A 16,041-nucleotide genomic window follows, 5' to 3' on the forward strand; every position below is an offset into this window, starting at 1 on the left:
ACTTGCTCAGAAAAAAAAAACAACAAACAGTTGCTTTTGTACTGACAGAAAACCAGACATCACAAGGCTCTCACTTTGGGGATGCTGCGGGTGAGGAGCTCAGATCCCAGCAGTTTTAGAACAGCCCCAGCCCGAAATCCCACCCTGGGGAGCACACCAGCGGAACACATGGCTCATGCACGGATTAGTTTGGTTAGGACAGAGCAGGAAAACTTGCTTCAGCACTGACTGCATAAACTTAGTTATTGCAACTACCGCCCCAAAAGCCTGTCACGGCTTTTCTGGTCTAGCCCTGAAGTAAGCAGCTTCAAAAATTAACGTGAGGTCTCTCAGAAACAAGGCTCCTGCTTCCTCCCCCAGACAGCACAGCTGCAGAGCGCTCTGATTTTGCAGTGACCAGGAAGCAGGATGGGTCCGAGCACACACGAATCTGCAACCGCTGTGCACTGCTGTCAGCAGCCGAGCGGTTTGGTGGTGCTGCTTCTGAAAATATCTAGCTGGAGAGGTGTCGGTGCCAGCTGCAGCTCACAGCACATGCTCCAGCAGCGACAGCAGCTTCTCGCTGAATGCACACACCAAAACTCAGCACTTGGTACGGAGCTGCAAGACTGATAACGTGGCACTGGGAGGCAGTGAGCTTGAATCTGTTCCCATTAAGGTTTCAGAGAAACACTTAACCTTATCTTTAGAAATGCAAGTTTTATCAGCATCGATTGCTTTGACTCTTTCTTCTGTTACTCACTATTAAAGGCTTGCATATCATAATGTCACAATTGGGCTTAATTAGCAGGTATTTAAGTATTATCTGCTAAGACTGATTCGAACAGACACTTATTGTCTGTTAGGAAGCCCCAAGTTCAGGCCATGTCCTAATACGCTTTCTTTTTCTTTGAGGCACCTCCGCAGCCATCGACAGGACAAGGCACCACCATCAGCACCATCTCTAAAGCAGTAACAGCAGCGTGTTAGAGACTGCCACACAATACACACTCGTTAAAACGTACTGAGACTAGGAATTTAAATGCCTTCTTTGGAGGGCCTAAGATGACCAGTAAAACGCCTCTCAGACAAAGCTTCCTCCCTCAAAGCCAAGCAAGCTTCCTTTTGGCTTCCCAGTTAACCCCCCAAATTTTAATTCCTGCTCACTAAATTATAAAAAGGAGAGCAAAGCGTAAAGACAAGTAGGAATTTCAGCACAGATCACAACAAAACAGTAACCTCACCTGCATGCTGGAAGAGAGCAGCTGCTCTGGAAGGCAGGAGCTGCAGCACAGAACCTGCGGGCTCTGGGCAGGGCCGGGCCAGGGGCCCCTCTCTGCGCTGCCCAGCAGCAGGTGGCTCCCATTGCCTGCATCTGAGCCGCTTCCACCTGTGGCCCAGTTGAGCCCTGCCCCTTCTGGGGGACGATTTGAAGACCGGCTTTTAGAAGAAGGGCTTGTGGACACCTGCGCCATGACCCAGCAAGGGAACTATCTGAAAGCACGTGGCAAACGGTGTTTGTTAACTATTTCTGGAAGCAGACTTCCTGCGGTGACCAGGTGTTCCACATGGTGCACACAGATGTTTTCAAAGAGGGCCGAACGCAGCTCAGCTTTCATCTTTGGGGGAAACCAAAAGCACGGTGCTGAGCTCAAGCCTGTACACAAAACCACCCCACCAGCTCTGAAACAGGCTGGTCGTTTCCCTGCTGGAATGAATAAAGGACAGACGCTCAGTTTATTGCATTGATCTCCATACCAGGAGAGTCCAAATGATTTATTTCTCCCTCATATTGCATTTCGGTAACTCTTATAGTATTAAAATGATTAACAAAAGCATAAAACTGGAAACAAAAACAATCATTGAGACCGTCTCCCCTGGCACCCCATGGCCCATCAGCAGGGGCTGTACTTGTGTATTCACACCCACGCGGAGAGGCTGAGATTCAGTCCTTGTAACAGGATACGCTCTGTTCTCGGAAGGGAATAAGCTGCCTTTCCCAGGAAGCAGGAAGGCACTCAAGGCATGGGCTGCTGTAAGCCTGGCTGGTGGGAATCCTCAAAACAAGGTCCTGGTTCTTCACGGATGAGCACTCTCAGGGCATGTGCTTTAGATGTCCATGTCAAACTGTTCTTCTTCACCTGTCGAGAAGGACAAAACCTGAATGAGTCCTCAGAGTTTCAAGTTAAACGCCAACTACTGTACTGAAGCAACAGCATCCAGCTGTGCATCAAATGTGTCTGTCTGGACTTAAAATCCACACTCAGGAACCAAGTCTGATACCAAAACGGCCCATGCAAGCAAAAAAAGCAAGCTCTGTCCTCAGAGAGGATCGTATTCACACGGACAGACAAGAGCAGAGGTAGAGGAGAGGCCCTGCGAGTAATTCCTGCGCCTGGGATTCCTTACAAAAAGGAATGCAAAGAATAACGTTGATAATCTCTGGTGTAGACTTCTGTTACCACCGACAGACTGATCTGCTTTTTGCACCCTTGTGTCTCCGTGGCTGCCACCCCAGCCCACGCAATTCGATAGGATGCCAGCGAGAACAGCGACGATCTATTCCTGACAACAGGGCTTCTCTGCAAAGAAGTCACAACCTGGCTGGCACCCGGCACGCAGCCCGTGGCTCAGCCTGCCGGAGCATCCAGGGAGACACCAAAGGTCACAGCAGTGGGTACGAAAGCATTGAGCAATACTGACCCTGCAACGATTTCACTTGGAGTAAGCAGGGCAGCCAGCTGATGGCTATTCAGAGCTTTATTTTTAGGGACAGGATCGCTGATCATACGTGGCATTTTCAGGTTCCTCCAAGAAGTGAGCTCAACTTTTTATTTTTAGACTGTTTGAGAGCAGTACTTGCCTCTTTCCTGCTACAGTGCCTTCGACGTGCTCCTGTGCACAGCGGGCAGTGACCTCTGTCCTGTTCTGGACTAACTTTTACCTTCCCATCTTATGCACACCCGCAAGCTCCTGTGGAAGCTGCTCAAGACAGCGGTGGATACTGGAAAGCTTACCTACAGCAACCAGCCACCGTGCCTCAGCTAAGTCAGCTGAGCTCACTTGTACACCAGAAGCTCTGATGTCCAAACAGTCAGAGAGTTTACATCTCAGGTTGGCTTCAAACAAAACTGAATTCCCAAGCAAATCCTGCTCTAAACCGTAACACGATCGTTTTCAGAAAAGGCAAAACAGCTGCGAAACGGCAGAGGCGAGAGCAGCTGCTCCCATTCTCTCACCACAGGATTATTGGTGCAGTGGCATTCTCCTAAACACCAAATTAATGAGAAAAGTGATAACGTGATACAAATTACACGGAAACCAAGAAATGTTCGCATTACCGTGGGCCACAGCAGAAACTAGCGGCCATGAGAACCCAACGACCAGGCCCCACAGCACCTCGGGAGCAGCAGTGTTCACCACAGCCCGCAGGCACCTCCCGGCTCCGCTCCGCGAGAGCTGCCGTGTTCGTGGGAACCAGGAGCGGGCCTGGCTCGGGTCCTGCGCGCTCACCTACGCTCGGCTTCTCATCGTAGTTCTGCACGTGGTTGTTCTCAACCTTCACCTCCTCCACACTTGGGCTGGTAACGCCTGGAATGTCCGGAAGGTCAGAAGGTGGCGTTTTGGCAACCGGAGAATTGCGGCACTCCATCAGAAACTTGCGATCATAAATAATCCTGGTACCTGGAGAGACGAGAGCGCTGTCAGAAGAGGCACACGAGGGCCAGGCTCCGCAGCTCCGGCAAAGCGCAGCAGGCTCAGGGGGAGCTGCCGAGCTGGGGCTGCGCGCGGATTTCTAGGAACACGGCCACGCCGAACAGCGCGTTCTGTTCCTCGCGAGGGAGCCGCTGCTGGACAAAGCCCAAACCCGCGGGCGGAGAAAGGCTCCCTCCACACAGCCCGCAGCCTTAACCCGGGAGGCGCTGCGAGCAGCTGTTCCCTTCCCCGAGAGGGGAGCCGCAAACCTGCGCCCTGCGGCTGGCCCTCGCTGCTCCGCTGCCCCTCCAGCCAGAGCAAAACCCTTCCTGGGGCGCTCCCCAGAAAGCTCCGGCCAGAGGTAAACCCGTGTGGGGAAATAAACTCCCCCTAACAGCCGGGCCACCAAGCTCACGTTATTTCGAAGGGCTGCTTAAAAAAGAGCAATCAGATATTAACGTTTCACGCTGCCGATGGGCTCCCCAGACACCACAAAGCCCCCCTCACCGCACGGTTTTGCCCGAGCCGTCCCCACAGGCCGGGGAGAACCGACACGACTTGGAGCTGCGCGCAGCCGGGCTGGCTCCCAGGAGGGCAGGATCGCACCCCGCCGGCTCCGCTGGGGGCAGCGGCAGTTCCTGGAGCTGCAGCTCGGGTACGGAGGGCTGGGAGCACGGCCCGCGACAGCCCCGCCTCGACACCGAACCCTCGGCGTGCAAGGGGAAGGTGCGGAGGGAAACGCGGCTCGCCTTGGGCGCTTTCCCTGGGACGAGGCTTGGTGGAAGCGCCCCCCAACACGCCCTGCCCCGCTCCCAGACGCGGCGGGTTCCGCGGTCACCCCACACGTGGGCCCGGGGGGAGACACACCGCGTGCCCTCAGCAAAGGCGAGGGGCCAGGCCAAGCACGAAGGGGACAGCGGAAGGAACGGGTGCTGCTGAAAGGCCACCCGCCGCCTCTCGCCTGCTCCCTGCTCCTTCCCGCTGTCGTGTTAACCTCTGCTGCGGGGAGAGCCGGCTCCGTCCCGTGCCCACGGGGAGCTCCTTCGCTCCCCCCAGCCTGCCCGGGGGGGATGAGGGAGCCCAGGAGCCCCGGCACGAGGCAGCTCGCCTGGGTCAGCCCCGCTGCGGGGACCGGAGGAGGACACCAGCACACGCGGGGGACTCGGCGTGAGAGGTGCCGGTCGCCGTCTCCGCGAGGGCTGCTCGTGGCGATGCAGGAGGGGGAATTGTTCTCAGAAAGGGGAGCAGAGGATGGCAGCAGCCCCCGGCTGAGGCTCCCTGACCCCGGGGCGGGCTGGGCCCCAGGCACCGCGGTCACAGGGCGCTGGGGGCCCTGCCGGGCGCTTACACCCTGACGGCAAACACCGGCTGCTCTCCTTCCCTGCGCCGGGCGCTCGCTAGCTCCCAAACACCGGCCCCGCAGGGCTCGCCGAGCGGCCGGCGGCGCTGAGCGGGCCCGGGAACGCCGCCCAGAAGCATTCCTCCCAGCCCCACCTCGCGGGGCTCGGCTGCCCGCTGCCTTCAAGGGAGAGAGCGCAACAGAAATAACGGCAGGGCTTTGGCTCCCCGGCCAGCCCCAGGCTTCTGCACGAGCCCAAGCGCGCGCCTGCGTCAGCGGCGCCGACTTCCCCCTTCCCCACCAGCTCCCAGCCCGCAGCGCCGCTGAGAAAAACCTGGGGATGGTTTGGGGACCGTTTCTCCCTTCCTGCTCCCCGCTCCGATCTCCGGCAGCGGCGTGGAGAAAGCTCCTCAGGGGCACGGAAAATAAATAAAAAAAAATACGGGGGAGCTGCCGAGCGGGAGCTTAGGGTGCTGGGCTCAGGGCTGTGCCCCCGAAGCACGGCCCCAAACCGGGCTGCGTGGGGCGAGCAGCGCCGGCAGCGGGCACGGCCGGGGGGCAGCTCCCTGCCCCGAGCTGTGGGGGGGGGGGTGGGGGGGGCAGCACCCCCGCGGTGTTTTGGGGCCGTGGGGCACGGCGCTGCCAGGAAAAGTTCAGGAGGTTGGGAGGGATAAACGGTTCCCTTCCACGCGGTGCCGCGGGGAGGGGAGGCCCCCCCCGGGAGCCCCCCCAGGGATCTCCCTCCCGTGGGGCAGCACGACCCCCCCGCTCCTTCCCCCCAGAGAGGCCCTCAGCTCCAGGCAGCCCCCCCCGAAAAGGGGAAGGGGAGCATGGCCCCAGGCACCCCCCGAGCCCCCCCACCCCGGGTGAGAGCCCCCCAAGGACCCTACCCCGCCGCAGCCCCTCTCCAAATGGGGGAGGCAGCCCCAGCCCCCACGGAGCCGGAGCCCCCCCCACAACGGGAGCCCCCTCCCCCCCCAAAAAAACCCCAAGAGAACCCCTCTGGGGACCCACTCGCCCAAAAAAGCGCCCCCCCCGAACCCCCCTCCAAGGAGAGGGGACCCCCCCCAAAAACAGAGGGGACCAAAAAGAACCCAAAGAGAGGAAGACCCCAAAAAAAGAGGGAACCCCCCAAAAAAGGGTGAGACCCCCCAAAAAAGGGGAAGACCCCCCAAAAAGGGGGAAGACCCCCCAAAAAGGGGGAAGACCCCCCAAAAAGGGGGAAGACCCCCCCAAAAACGGGGGAGTACTCCCCAAAAACGGGGGAGGACCCCAAGAACCCCCCCCCCCCGCCCCGCTGCCGCTCACCGCCCGGCGTGGTCCCGAAGACGGTGCCCCCCGGCGTGGTGCTGTAGTCCCCGGGCGGCAGCGGGGCGCCGTCGGGCAGGGCGAGGCGCTTGCCGGGCCCCGGGATGTCGCGGCTCGGCGTCGGCCCCTGGCAGCAGCGCCCCGACATGGCCGCCACCCTGCCGCCCCGCCGCCCTGCCCGCCGCTTCCGGCGCGGGGCCCGCCCCTTCCGGTGCGGGTGGCACGGGAAAGGGGCGGGGCCCGGAGGGGGCGGGGCCTGGAGGAGAGAGGCGTGGTCTGTCTGGGGGCGGGGTCTCAGTAGGGGTGTGGCCTAGGGATGCACATAGGGGGCGTGGTCTAACGCTGGTGGGCGGGGCCGTGGGCGGGGCCAAGCGCGGCCGGGGCCGCCGGGTCCCTGTGCCCGCCGCTGACGGTGCCCGGCCCCGGGGCTCCGCGGGGGTGGGGGCTCCCAGTGCCCCAGTGCTCCCAGTGCCTCCAGTGCTCCCAGTGCTCCCAGTGCCCCAGTGCTCCCAGTGCTCCCAGTGCTCCCAGTGCTCCCAGTGCCCCCAGCCCACCCAGTGCCCCCAGTGCTCCCAGTGCTCCCAGCCCACCCAGTGCCCCCAGTGCTGCCAGTTCTCCCAGTGCTCCCAGTGCCCCCAGTGCCCCCAGTGCTCCCAGTGCCCCCAGTGTCCCCCAGTGTCCCCCAGTGCTCCCAGTGCTCCCAGTGCCCCCAGCCCACCCAGTGCCCCCAGTGCTCCCAGTGCTCCCAGCCCACCCAGTGCCCCCAGTGCTCCCAGTGCTCCCAGTGCTCCCAGTGCCCCCAGTGCCCCCAGTGCTCCCAGTGCCCCAGTGCCTACAGTGCTCCCAGTGCCTACAGTGCTCCCAGTGCCTACAGTGCTACCAGTGCCCACAGTTCCCCAGTGTACACAGTGCTCCCAGTGTCCCCCAGTGTCCCCAGTGCGCCCACTGCTCCCAGTAATCCCAGTGCTCCCAGTGCCCCCAGTTCTCCCAGTGCCCCCAGTGCTCCCAGTAATCCCAGTGCTCACAGTGCCCACGGTTCCCTCAGTGTTCCCAGTCCCCCCAGTGCTCCCAGCCCACCCAGCGCCCCCAGTGCCCCCAGTGCTCCCAGTGTCCCCCAGTGCTCCCAGTGCTCCCAGTGCCCCCAGCGCACCGTCCCGGCGGTGACAGCAGCGTTCCGTCGTCCCCCCGCCAAGGGGCATTTGGGGCCCCGCGGCGGTGCCGGGCCGCGGCTGTCAGCGGCCCGCGGGGCTCAGCGCGGCCGAGCCCTGGCAGCGCCCCGGGGCCGACAGGTGGAGCTCGGCTCCCGCCGGCCGGGGGCTGCGGCTGGAAACGGCACAGAAAAAGCTACGAGCACTGCCCCGCTGCCCTGAGCACTGCCTGCGCACACCCCTTGGCCTAGGCTGAGCCGGCGGGGGGGGCTCCCCAAAACCAACCCCAGTCCCCATCCCATCCCATCCCCATCCCATCCCCATCCCATCCCCATCCCATCCCAACCCATCCCCAGTCCCCATCCCCATCCCATCCCATCCCATCCCATCCCATCCCATCCCATCCCCATCCCCATCCCCATCCCCATCCCATCCCCATCCCCATCCCCATCCCCATCCCCATCCCCATCCCCATCCCATCCCCATCCCCATCCCCATCCCATCCCCATCCCATCCACATCCCCATCCCCATCCCCATCCCCATCCCCATCCCATCCCAATCCCATCCCATCCCCATCCCCATCCCCATCCCCATCCCATCCCCATCCCATCCCCATCCCCATCCCCATCCCCATCCCATCCCATCCCCATCCCCATCCCCATCCCCATCCCCATCCCCATCCCCATCCCATCCCCATCCCATCCCCAACCCCATCCCCATCCCATCCCCATCCCATCCCCATCCCATCCCATCCCAACCCCATCCCCATCCCCAAAACCAACCCCATCCCCATCCCCATCCCATCCCCATCCCATCCCCATCCCATCTCCAATCCCCATCCCCATCCCATCCCCATCCCAAAAACCATCCCAATCCCAATCCCAATCCCACCCCATCCCATCCCCATCCCATCCCCTTTGCCCCGGTGCGGCTGCTGAATCGATTACCGGGCGCTGGGCAGGAAGCCAACGCATCCGGCCGTGCCGGGTGACACCGGCCGTGACCCCAGCCCAGCGCGGCGCCCAGGCACCGCTTAACGAGGCCCCCGGCCGTTTCCTCCTCCCGCTCCCAGAGAATGGGGACGGGGTCAGGGCGCCCGCGGGAGGTCGGGCTGCCGGGGCACATCCTGCCCGCGGTGGGGCTCGGGGCTGCGGTTCCCAACCTCATCTGGGCGCCTGCCCCGCTGCCCGGCACCCAAAGCCACGGATCAGGGTGAAGAGGGGGCGTGGGGACCCCAGCCCCCCATGGAGGTCCTGGGGGTGCTCCTGGGGGGGGGGGGGTTTGCCCTCCCCTCGCGGGCTTCTGGCCCCGCTGTCCGCGGGCTCGCGTTGGCAGCGCCCGCTGGTGCCAACGTGTTCATCTCCAGGGCGCTTTATCTGTTCTCTCCCCGGGCTGCAAAGCCCTTCATCATCCTCATGTGACGCATGTTATCACCTCGCTGCCTTCTAAATCGGGAACGGGGGGAGCCGTGTGGCAGCGCCCCTCCCCAGCAGCCCCTGTTTGGCCCCGACCCGCTGGCACAAATCCCTCCTTGCTGACCCGGGGGGGGGGCATTTGTGAAACGCCTGCTCCTGCTGCGGGACAAAACTCCCCCGTGGCTCTTGGAAAACTCGTCCCACAACCCACGAACTATTCGGCCTTTCTGGTCGCCCTGCGTGCGGGGAGCACCCCCGGGGGTGCAGGCGTGGGGCAGATCCTGCCCGTCCCTGGGAAGAAAATAAACCCGGGGAGGACAAACTTCCCCCGGGGGTGTAAACAGGCAGCGAGGCTCTGAAGCCCTCCCCGGCCAGGCAGAGCACCGCTGGCGCCGGATCAGACCCCTCGCTGCTGCTATCGCCAACGGGGGGAGCACGGCCGGTCCTCGGAGGGTCCCCAAACCCCCCCCCGGGGTCCCAACCCCCCCTGGGTGCCCGCCGCGACCCCCGGCAGCGCGGGCGGCAGGGATGTCCCGGTGCCATTTCCCCGCCGGTGTTTACATTCCCCTGCGATGCCGGCGCAGATAGCGAGCGGCCCACATCCCCTCTGCCCGCCCAGGAGCTGTTCCTGCAGATAAAGTTGCCCCCGGTAAACAACCCCATCCTGCGTGGAAGCGCCGCCGCCCTGCTGGGGGGGTGTGGGGGGGGAGCCCCGGCCTGGGTCCGTGCCCCGGGCGGGTGCAGGCGCTGGCAGAGGGTGCTCAGCACCCCCACAGCACCCCCGGGGACGCGCTGCTGGGTTCTGCTGCTGCCGAGGCAGTTCGGCGGTGGCAGGGATGTCCCTGCAGGCTGGGGGGGGGCACGGGCAAATGCCTGCCACTGGTGTTTTGTACGGGCCCTGTCCCGCGTGGGGACGGCCCCGCAAGCCCTTCGGTCACCCCGCAGGGCAGGGCTCAGCACCTCTGCTGCCCTTTCTTTCCCCAGAAACAAAACACCAGGCTCCTGCTGCTGCCCTTGCTGGCGGTTCGGGTGGCTGATGCGAGCCAGGAGGCGCGCGTGATGGGCAGACCAAAAGCCAGCGGAGCTTCTCCCGGCTGCAGAGGGGGCTCGGTCCTCCCTCGGTGCAACCGAATGCCTTGCTGGCAGGCTGAGCTCTCTTACAAAACCTTTCCTTTGCGTCCAGCCATGCCATCGCTCCACCGCAGCGCGGGGAGAGGTCCCCAGCCTGCTCCCACACTCAGGACCCAGCTCCCTTTGTGCCTGCCCCGTGGCGCTGGGGCTGCCGGGGCCGTAAGGATGGGGATGCTCGGGGAGCCCTGGCCTGGGGGGCTGTGGCTGAGCTTCCAGCACGATTCCTGTCTTCCCCTGAAAGCTAAAGTTTGGGAACTGGCTCGGTTCCTGCCTCCTCCTCCTCCTCTTCCTCGCTGCCCTGCACCTCCCTGTCCGGCACCTCCTGATTCACGCTCGCCTCCCTCCCGCCTCGGGCACGCCGCACCCCCCTGCAAAACAAACGTGGAGGGCTCATTGCATAAGCGCAAGAACCGGGGCTCTGGGAACGACGATGTGAAATATGTACCGAGGAGAACACCAGGCTGCTTGGCACGCCAAGAGGAACAGCGGGGCTTCACTGGTGGCGCGCGCTGGCGTGAGCGGGGCCGTGCCCAGCGGCTGCAGCATCCCCGAGCCCCCTGCCCGCACCCCCCCGGACCCCCCGCGCTGCCGGGGCGTCCTTCGGGGGCAGCTGCCCCTCTCCGGCGCCCGGCCGCGAGCTCGGCGGCGCGGCCCTCGGGAACGGACCTTTTCCCCATTTGCCTCCCCCCAGCAGTTTCTGAGAAATAAGCGGGGAGCGGGAGGAGTGCACGGGTTAAAAATAGCCCTGGTGACATGGGAGCCGCGGGTCTGACGTGGCTGCTGTCGTTGTCCCTGCTGCTGCTGCTGTTGTTTTGTTGTTGTTGTTGTTGTTTCCCATTCCACGAGCCTGGCGGGGCTGCGGGGCGCGGGGGATGCCCCGGCTGCGACGTGGGGCTGGATGGAGATGGGGCTGGGGGTATCTGCACGGGAGGAGACCCCTGAAGGTCTGGGGGACCCTCGAAGGCAGGAGGCGAGCAGGCACGTGGCGGCTTGGCCGGCGTTTTGCAGCAGGGACGCTCGCACCCCCTGCAGCAGGATCTGTCCCAGCAGAAGAAGAGCAGCCTTTCCTCCCCGCCGGCCATCAGGATGCTCCTCTCCCCCCCCCCCCAAAACCTCTGTCTGGGGAGCCCAACTGCTTGCAGATGTTATTTTTGTTGCTGACATTTGTTTTTTTTTTTTCAGAGGTTTCCACATTTTTTTTTGTGAAATTTGTGTCAGTGTTATTGCAAACTTGTCCCTCCTTCCCCCCTGCCTCTGTTTTTCTTTAGCAATAGCTGCTGGAAAACCAGTTAGCGGAGTGAGGGAGGAGCGCTCGTGAACATGGCCCTAAAACCTCGGCAGATGAGGCAAAGGCAGGCGAACCCCCTTGGCCCTGGGGGGTGGAAACGTCCTGGAAGTCCTTCCATTTGCTCCCCTGTTCCGTGCCTGGCCCCAGAGCAGCTCAGGGCTTTGTGCCCCCGGCCCCTCACCTGCAGGGGCTGGGGGGCTCCCGGCCTTTCTGTCCCCTTTGCAGCAGCAATAGGGCTGTGATGAGGTTTTGCTGTTTTCTGTGCCTTTTTTGGGGGGCTGAGGGGGAGGACTCCCTCTCCCACAGCTGGGGGCAAGACGGGGATGTCAGACCCAAGCCCTGCTGCAAGGTGCTGTGAAACCAGCGGGCATTTCTCTCCTTGCCACTTTGGGACTTCCCTGCAGCGACATGGGAAAGAAAACAGCTTTATTACCTTCTTTCTTCCTTCCTTTTTTTTTTCTTTTTTTCAATGCAGAGACGTAATTGCGCAGGGACTTGGGGGGCAGGAGAAGGACCTGGGATTGCTTTAGCGCAGCCTTTGACACTGGCTGGGTTTCAGGCCCCGGGTGCCCCTTTCCCTGATTCTCACAGGGCGGCCGCAGCCTGGGCAGAGCCGCAGCCGTGCGCGGGCTGCGGGGCAGGGGCCGGCCCCGAGGCTCCCGGAGCCTCCCTGGTGAGCGGGGGTCTCGGGGGCCCTGCACGGCCCCCCGGGGGCTGCACGGACGTGGGCAGCTGGCTGTGGGAAGGGGCTGGCGAGCAGCACGACGGGGACCTCAGCCATGTGCGGGCAGCCAGCAGCGGGCTCCGAGCTCCCCGCGGCACGCTGCGCATCGCTCGTCCTTCTCCCTGCGGTGCTCCCAGGAGCTTGGCTCGGAAGCAGGATGTGAGCGTGCGAGGTCGCCGCTCGCCTGCCCAAAACGTGGGAGCTCCCAGGCTTCGGGACTGACCCTCACCCGTGGCCGATGGCTTTGCCCAGGGCCAAGATACGGCCCCTGGGGCCGGGATCGCCCCCGAGCGCTGCCAGGGGCAGGACGGGGGCAGCTCAGGGTCACTGCGAGCACCAAAGCTCGAAGCTGCCCCAGGTGCAGAGCACGAAGCATCTCCTCGCCCCGCAGCGATGGGACGGGCGCAAAGGGCAGGGGCACGGCCATGGCGTGCGTCCCGCTGCAGGGACGGGTGGGTATTGAGCATGGCTCAACAACCCGAACCCTAAAATCGGTGGCTTGCACAGAAGTCAACGGCACATTTTTGTTATTTTTTATTGTCCTGGTGCAGGGAACGCTTCGCTTCCTGTGCCCGGCCCCGGCGGACGCGGAGCCACGGCCCCCGGAGCCCCGCGGGAGGGGGGCTGGTGGGGAGCCCGCGGTTTATGGCGAGCTTCCTCCGGCCTCCCGGGACAGGCAGTACCCAGCGGGTTAAAGCTCCATCACGGCGTGTTTATGTGCTGACAAGGAAACACGATGACAGATAATCCCAAACAACTTCAAAGCAAGATTTGTGAATCCGATATGGGAACTATTCCCGAGGTCCCGGCGCGCGGTGCCCCGGACCGATTACCAGACATAAAAGGCAGAGCAGGACCCGCTGCAGAGCCGTGCCTTCGCCCTGGCCCCCTGCCCACCCACCGAACCCCAGGGCCCCCTCCCCACGCCGCACCAGGAGGATTTGGGGCAAAACCCCGCGCCTCGAGCAGCTCCTGCTTCAGTGTGCACGGCCCTGGGAACGCACAGAGGGGTTTCCCACAGCCAGGGACCTCCTCATCCCACCAGCCATGGGGTGGGGGGCAAGGATGAGCCAGGGTCCCACCCCAGCTGCTAGGCATTTGGGGATTAGGGAGGGGGGAACGAAAGGGGATGGGGAGCAGGCAGTGCTCTGGGGGTACTGGGTAGGGGTGCTGGGTGTCCTTGCGGGGCTGGGGCCTTGCTTTGTGCCCCACCAGGGTGGGCTCCCTGCAGCACCATGGGGTGGGGGCAGTGGGGGTCCAGGCAGGGCTTGTTCTGATGTGGATGTGGGCACGGGGGGTCCTGGGCTGGCAGAATTTATTATATGAGTGTGGGCACGGGGGGTCTGGGCTGGCAGCGTTTACGTGCTGTGTACCAGCAGCTCTCGGGGCACTGCACCTACCCGGTGCTTCCCTAGGGTCCGTGCAGGTAAACCAAGTTTTGGGGCTCTGAGAGCTTCAGTGGCTGCTCGGGCTGGGCCACGCAGGAGCGAGGCACTGCCACGTCCCTGAGCGAGGCGAGTGGCTGCTTGGAGAGCTCTTTTCCCCCCAGCAGCGAGGGGCTGAGGCTGCGGTGCTGTGCCCACGGCACAGGTTCAGAGGAAGGAAGATGCAGAGGGTCGCATCCCGCTGGGTGCAGCGGGGTCTCTCTCTGCTCAGCTCCACGCAGGGTCCTGCTGTTCGTTCCCCCCGGTGGGGCCTGGGAGCTGGCAGCGCTGCCCGGCCTGGAGCGCAGTGAGAGGCAGCGCTGCCAGAGTCACGCTGGGTTTATCACCCTTTCTGTAATGGTAAGTATGCAAACAGGGTGCTGGGGGACAGCGAGAGTTCCCAGCTATAAAAAGGTTTTGTTTTATCCTAGAGTGGCAGCAGCCTGACTCAGTCTTGGCACGGCTTGGCTGTGCTGTGTTTAATGATGCTGGGAGGAGAAGCCGGCGTTTGCCCATCCCTGCCTGGTCCCCCTGTCCTCCTGCCTGTTGTCCTGGGGCCCTGCCAGCCCCGGTGAGCTCACAGATGTGGCCAGGAATTGAACATGGGGCAGAGAGGAGCAAAACCGTGCTTAATACCCGAGGTGGCACGCCATGGGAGCTTGGGCAGGGATCTGATAGCTCTCCCTACCAAAGACTTGCGTCCCTGTCGCGTCCACGTCTCCTCTTCCCCTCTCAGGCCGCAGGACGAGCACCCTGCGGGTCCCCCAGCCGCCCTGGGGCTCTGCCTGGCCCCAGTGAAACCCCAGTGAAACCCCAGCCCTGGGCTGTGCAAGGGAGGCCAGAGCTCAGCTGGCACAAGCTGCCCGCTATCTGCTAACTGCCAGGTGCTGATTTATCTGCCCATTATCTATCTGTAATAACACCTCATCCGCTCACTGGGCACGGGGGATTAACAGGACCTGAGCCCTATGTGGGGGCCTTAAAGACCCGATGAGGGCGGTGCGCGTGCAGCCTGCTCGGGGCGGATAAGGCTTTGGGGCAGGGATTAAACGTGCAGGGATTTTGCACCCGCTGAGGCAGGAGTGCCAGCGTGCTGGAACGCTGTGCGGATCGGGCGAGGGAGATTTACACCTAGTGCGGGCTCAGCACTGCCCGGCGGACAAACCAAGGCTCTCCTTGCCCTGCGTGGGGTGGGAGAGTGCGGGCCTCGTTTTTTTGGGGGGGGGGGGATCTGGGACCGTGCAGGCATCTTGCTGCACTGCTGGGCTGTTGGAAATGAGAAATGCCCCGTGACGAGGCATCCTCCGGGAGCTGCCAAGCGCCCTAGAGGAAGAGGAGGACCACAGCTGCTGCTTTCTGAGCCACCTCGCCCCTCCAGCTCCCGGGCAGACGCTGAGCCCCTGGGCTGCTGCCTGAGGCCAGCTCCGACGTCTGTTCCCTCTCTCCGGGCACCCCCGGGTGCTGGAGCTCCAGGAGCAAGGAGCTGCGCTGCTCTGCGTCCTCCTCTCGTACCCCAGCTCTCCCCCAGTAGGGATCTTCTCTAATCCATCCTGCCTCTATATATAAAGATGTATTTTTAAATGCCCATTGTTTATTCTGTAGCAACAGCCAAAGGAGTGGCTCCGATCCATGGCATAAACATATTTTCCCAGAGTTTTCTAAACAGCCGCCTGACCCACTGGCCAGCGCTCCCTGCAGGGTCTGCGGGGCTGGGCTGGGCTCCTGCCTTCTCTTTCCTGGGGCAGTGGAGTTTGTCCGGGGCTGCTCAGGTGGTGCTGGCACGGGGCAGGCGACGGGGACACGTCCCGGGGTGGCTCCCAGGCTGCTGGGCTGGGAGGGGGGGGCGGCAGGGAAGGGGGAGCAAAACGGGGCAGGAGGAGAAGGCGACAAAGAGCCTCACAGGAGGCGTTTCCAGCTGCTTCAGGGGTGTTCCTGCCTGCTGCCATGAGCCGGATGCTGCCCTGGGGGAGCGGGGACATCTCCCCGGGCTGGGGGTGCAGCCCGATCCCCGGCACCTCGAGGGCTCGGGGCAAGGCCCACGGCTGGAGCAGGAGGATGGACGTCGTGTGGCTCTGTGCAGGACCCAGCACCTCTGCTTCAGCTTTCCCAGCTGGAAAACTGGGGCAAAGATACAGAACCACGTTACTTCCCCTGCCGCAATAAAAGGACTGGGACTCTCCCTTCCTCTCCCCGTTAAAGTCATCTGGCTGGAAGGGAGGGCTCCGGGCCCTGGCTGTGGGGGGGAGAGAGGAAGGATCTCGGTTCGGTGCCAGAGAGAGGGCTCCGGGAGCAGGGCTCTGGCTGCACCCCGGAGGAAGGCCGGCCACTTGTCTCGCTGTGGGCAGTGTCTCACCGTTCCTGCCTCTGAGCACGGCGGGAGTGCTCCCTCCGGGGCACGGCAACGTGGAGGTGGTCCGAGGGTGCCACCAAGGGCCGTCGGCAGGAGGGTTTGTTGTAAAACACCCAGGCTTTGTCCTGCAAAGAGCCCCTCCAGAGCCCACCACCCTCATTTTGTTACCCTTGGCCTCCCCGCGATACCCCGGCTTTACTTTTCTTGGGGCGACATCGAGCTGTGGCTCCGTGCACCA

General features: G+C 63.1%; 1 protein-coding gene across 1 annotated transcript; it reads right to left on the minus strand.

The window, feature by feature from the left end:
* Nucleotides 1-1,715: 1,715 nt before the first annotated feature.
* Nucleotides 1,716-6,523, minus strand: EIF4EBP1 (eukaryotic translation initiation factor 4E binding protein 1). The gene is made up of 3 exons (XM_083812003.1): nt 6,323-6,523; nt 3,493-3,663; nt 1,716-2,120 (listed from the first exon to the last, which is right to left on the minus strand). Exons 1-3 carry the CDS (start codon nt 6,468-6,470, stop codon nt 2,089-2,091), a joined length of 351 nt encoding a protein of 116 aa, XP_083668129.1. The 5' UTR covers nt 6,471-6,523; the 3' UTR covers nt 1,716-2,088.
* Between the last annotated feature and the right edge of the window lie 9,518 nt (nt 6,524-16,041).

This window comes from Anser anser (assembly GCF_964211835.1).
Source record: "Anser anser genome assembly, chromosome: 26".
Taxonomy (NCBI): Eukaryota; Metazoa; Chordata; class Aves; order Anseriformes; family Anatidae; genus Anser; species Anser anser.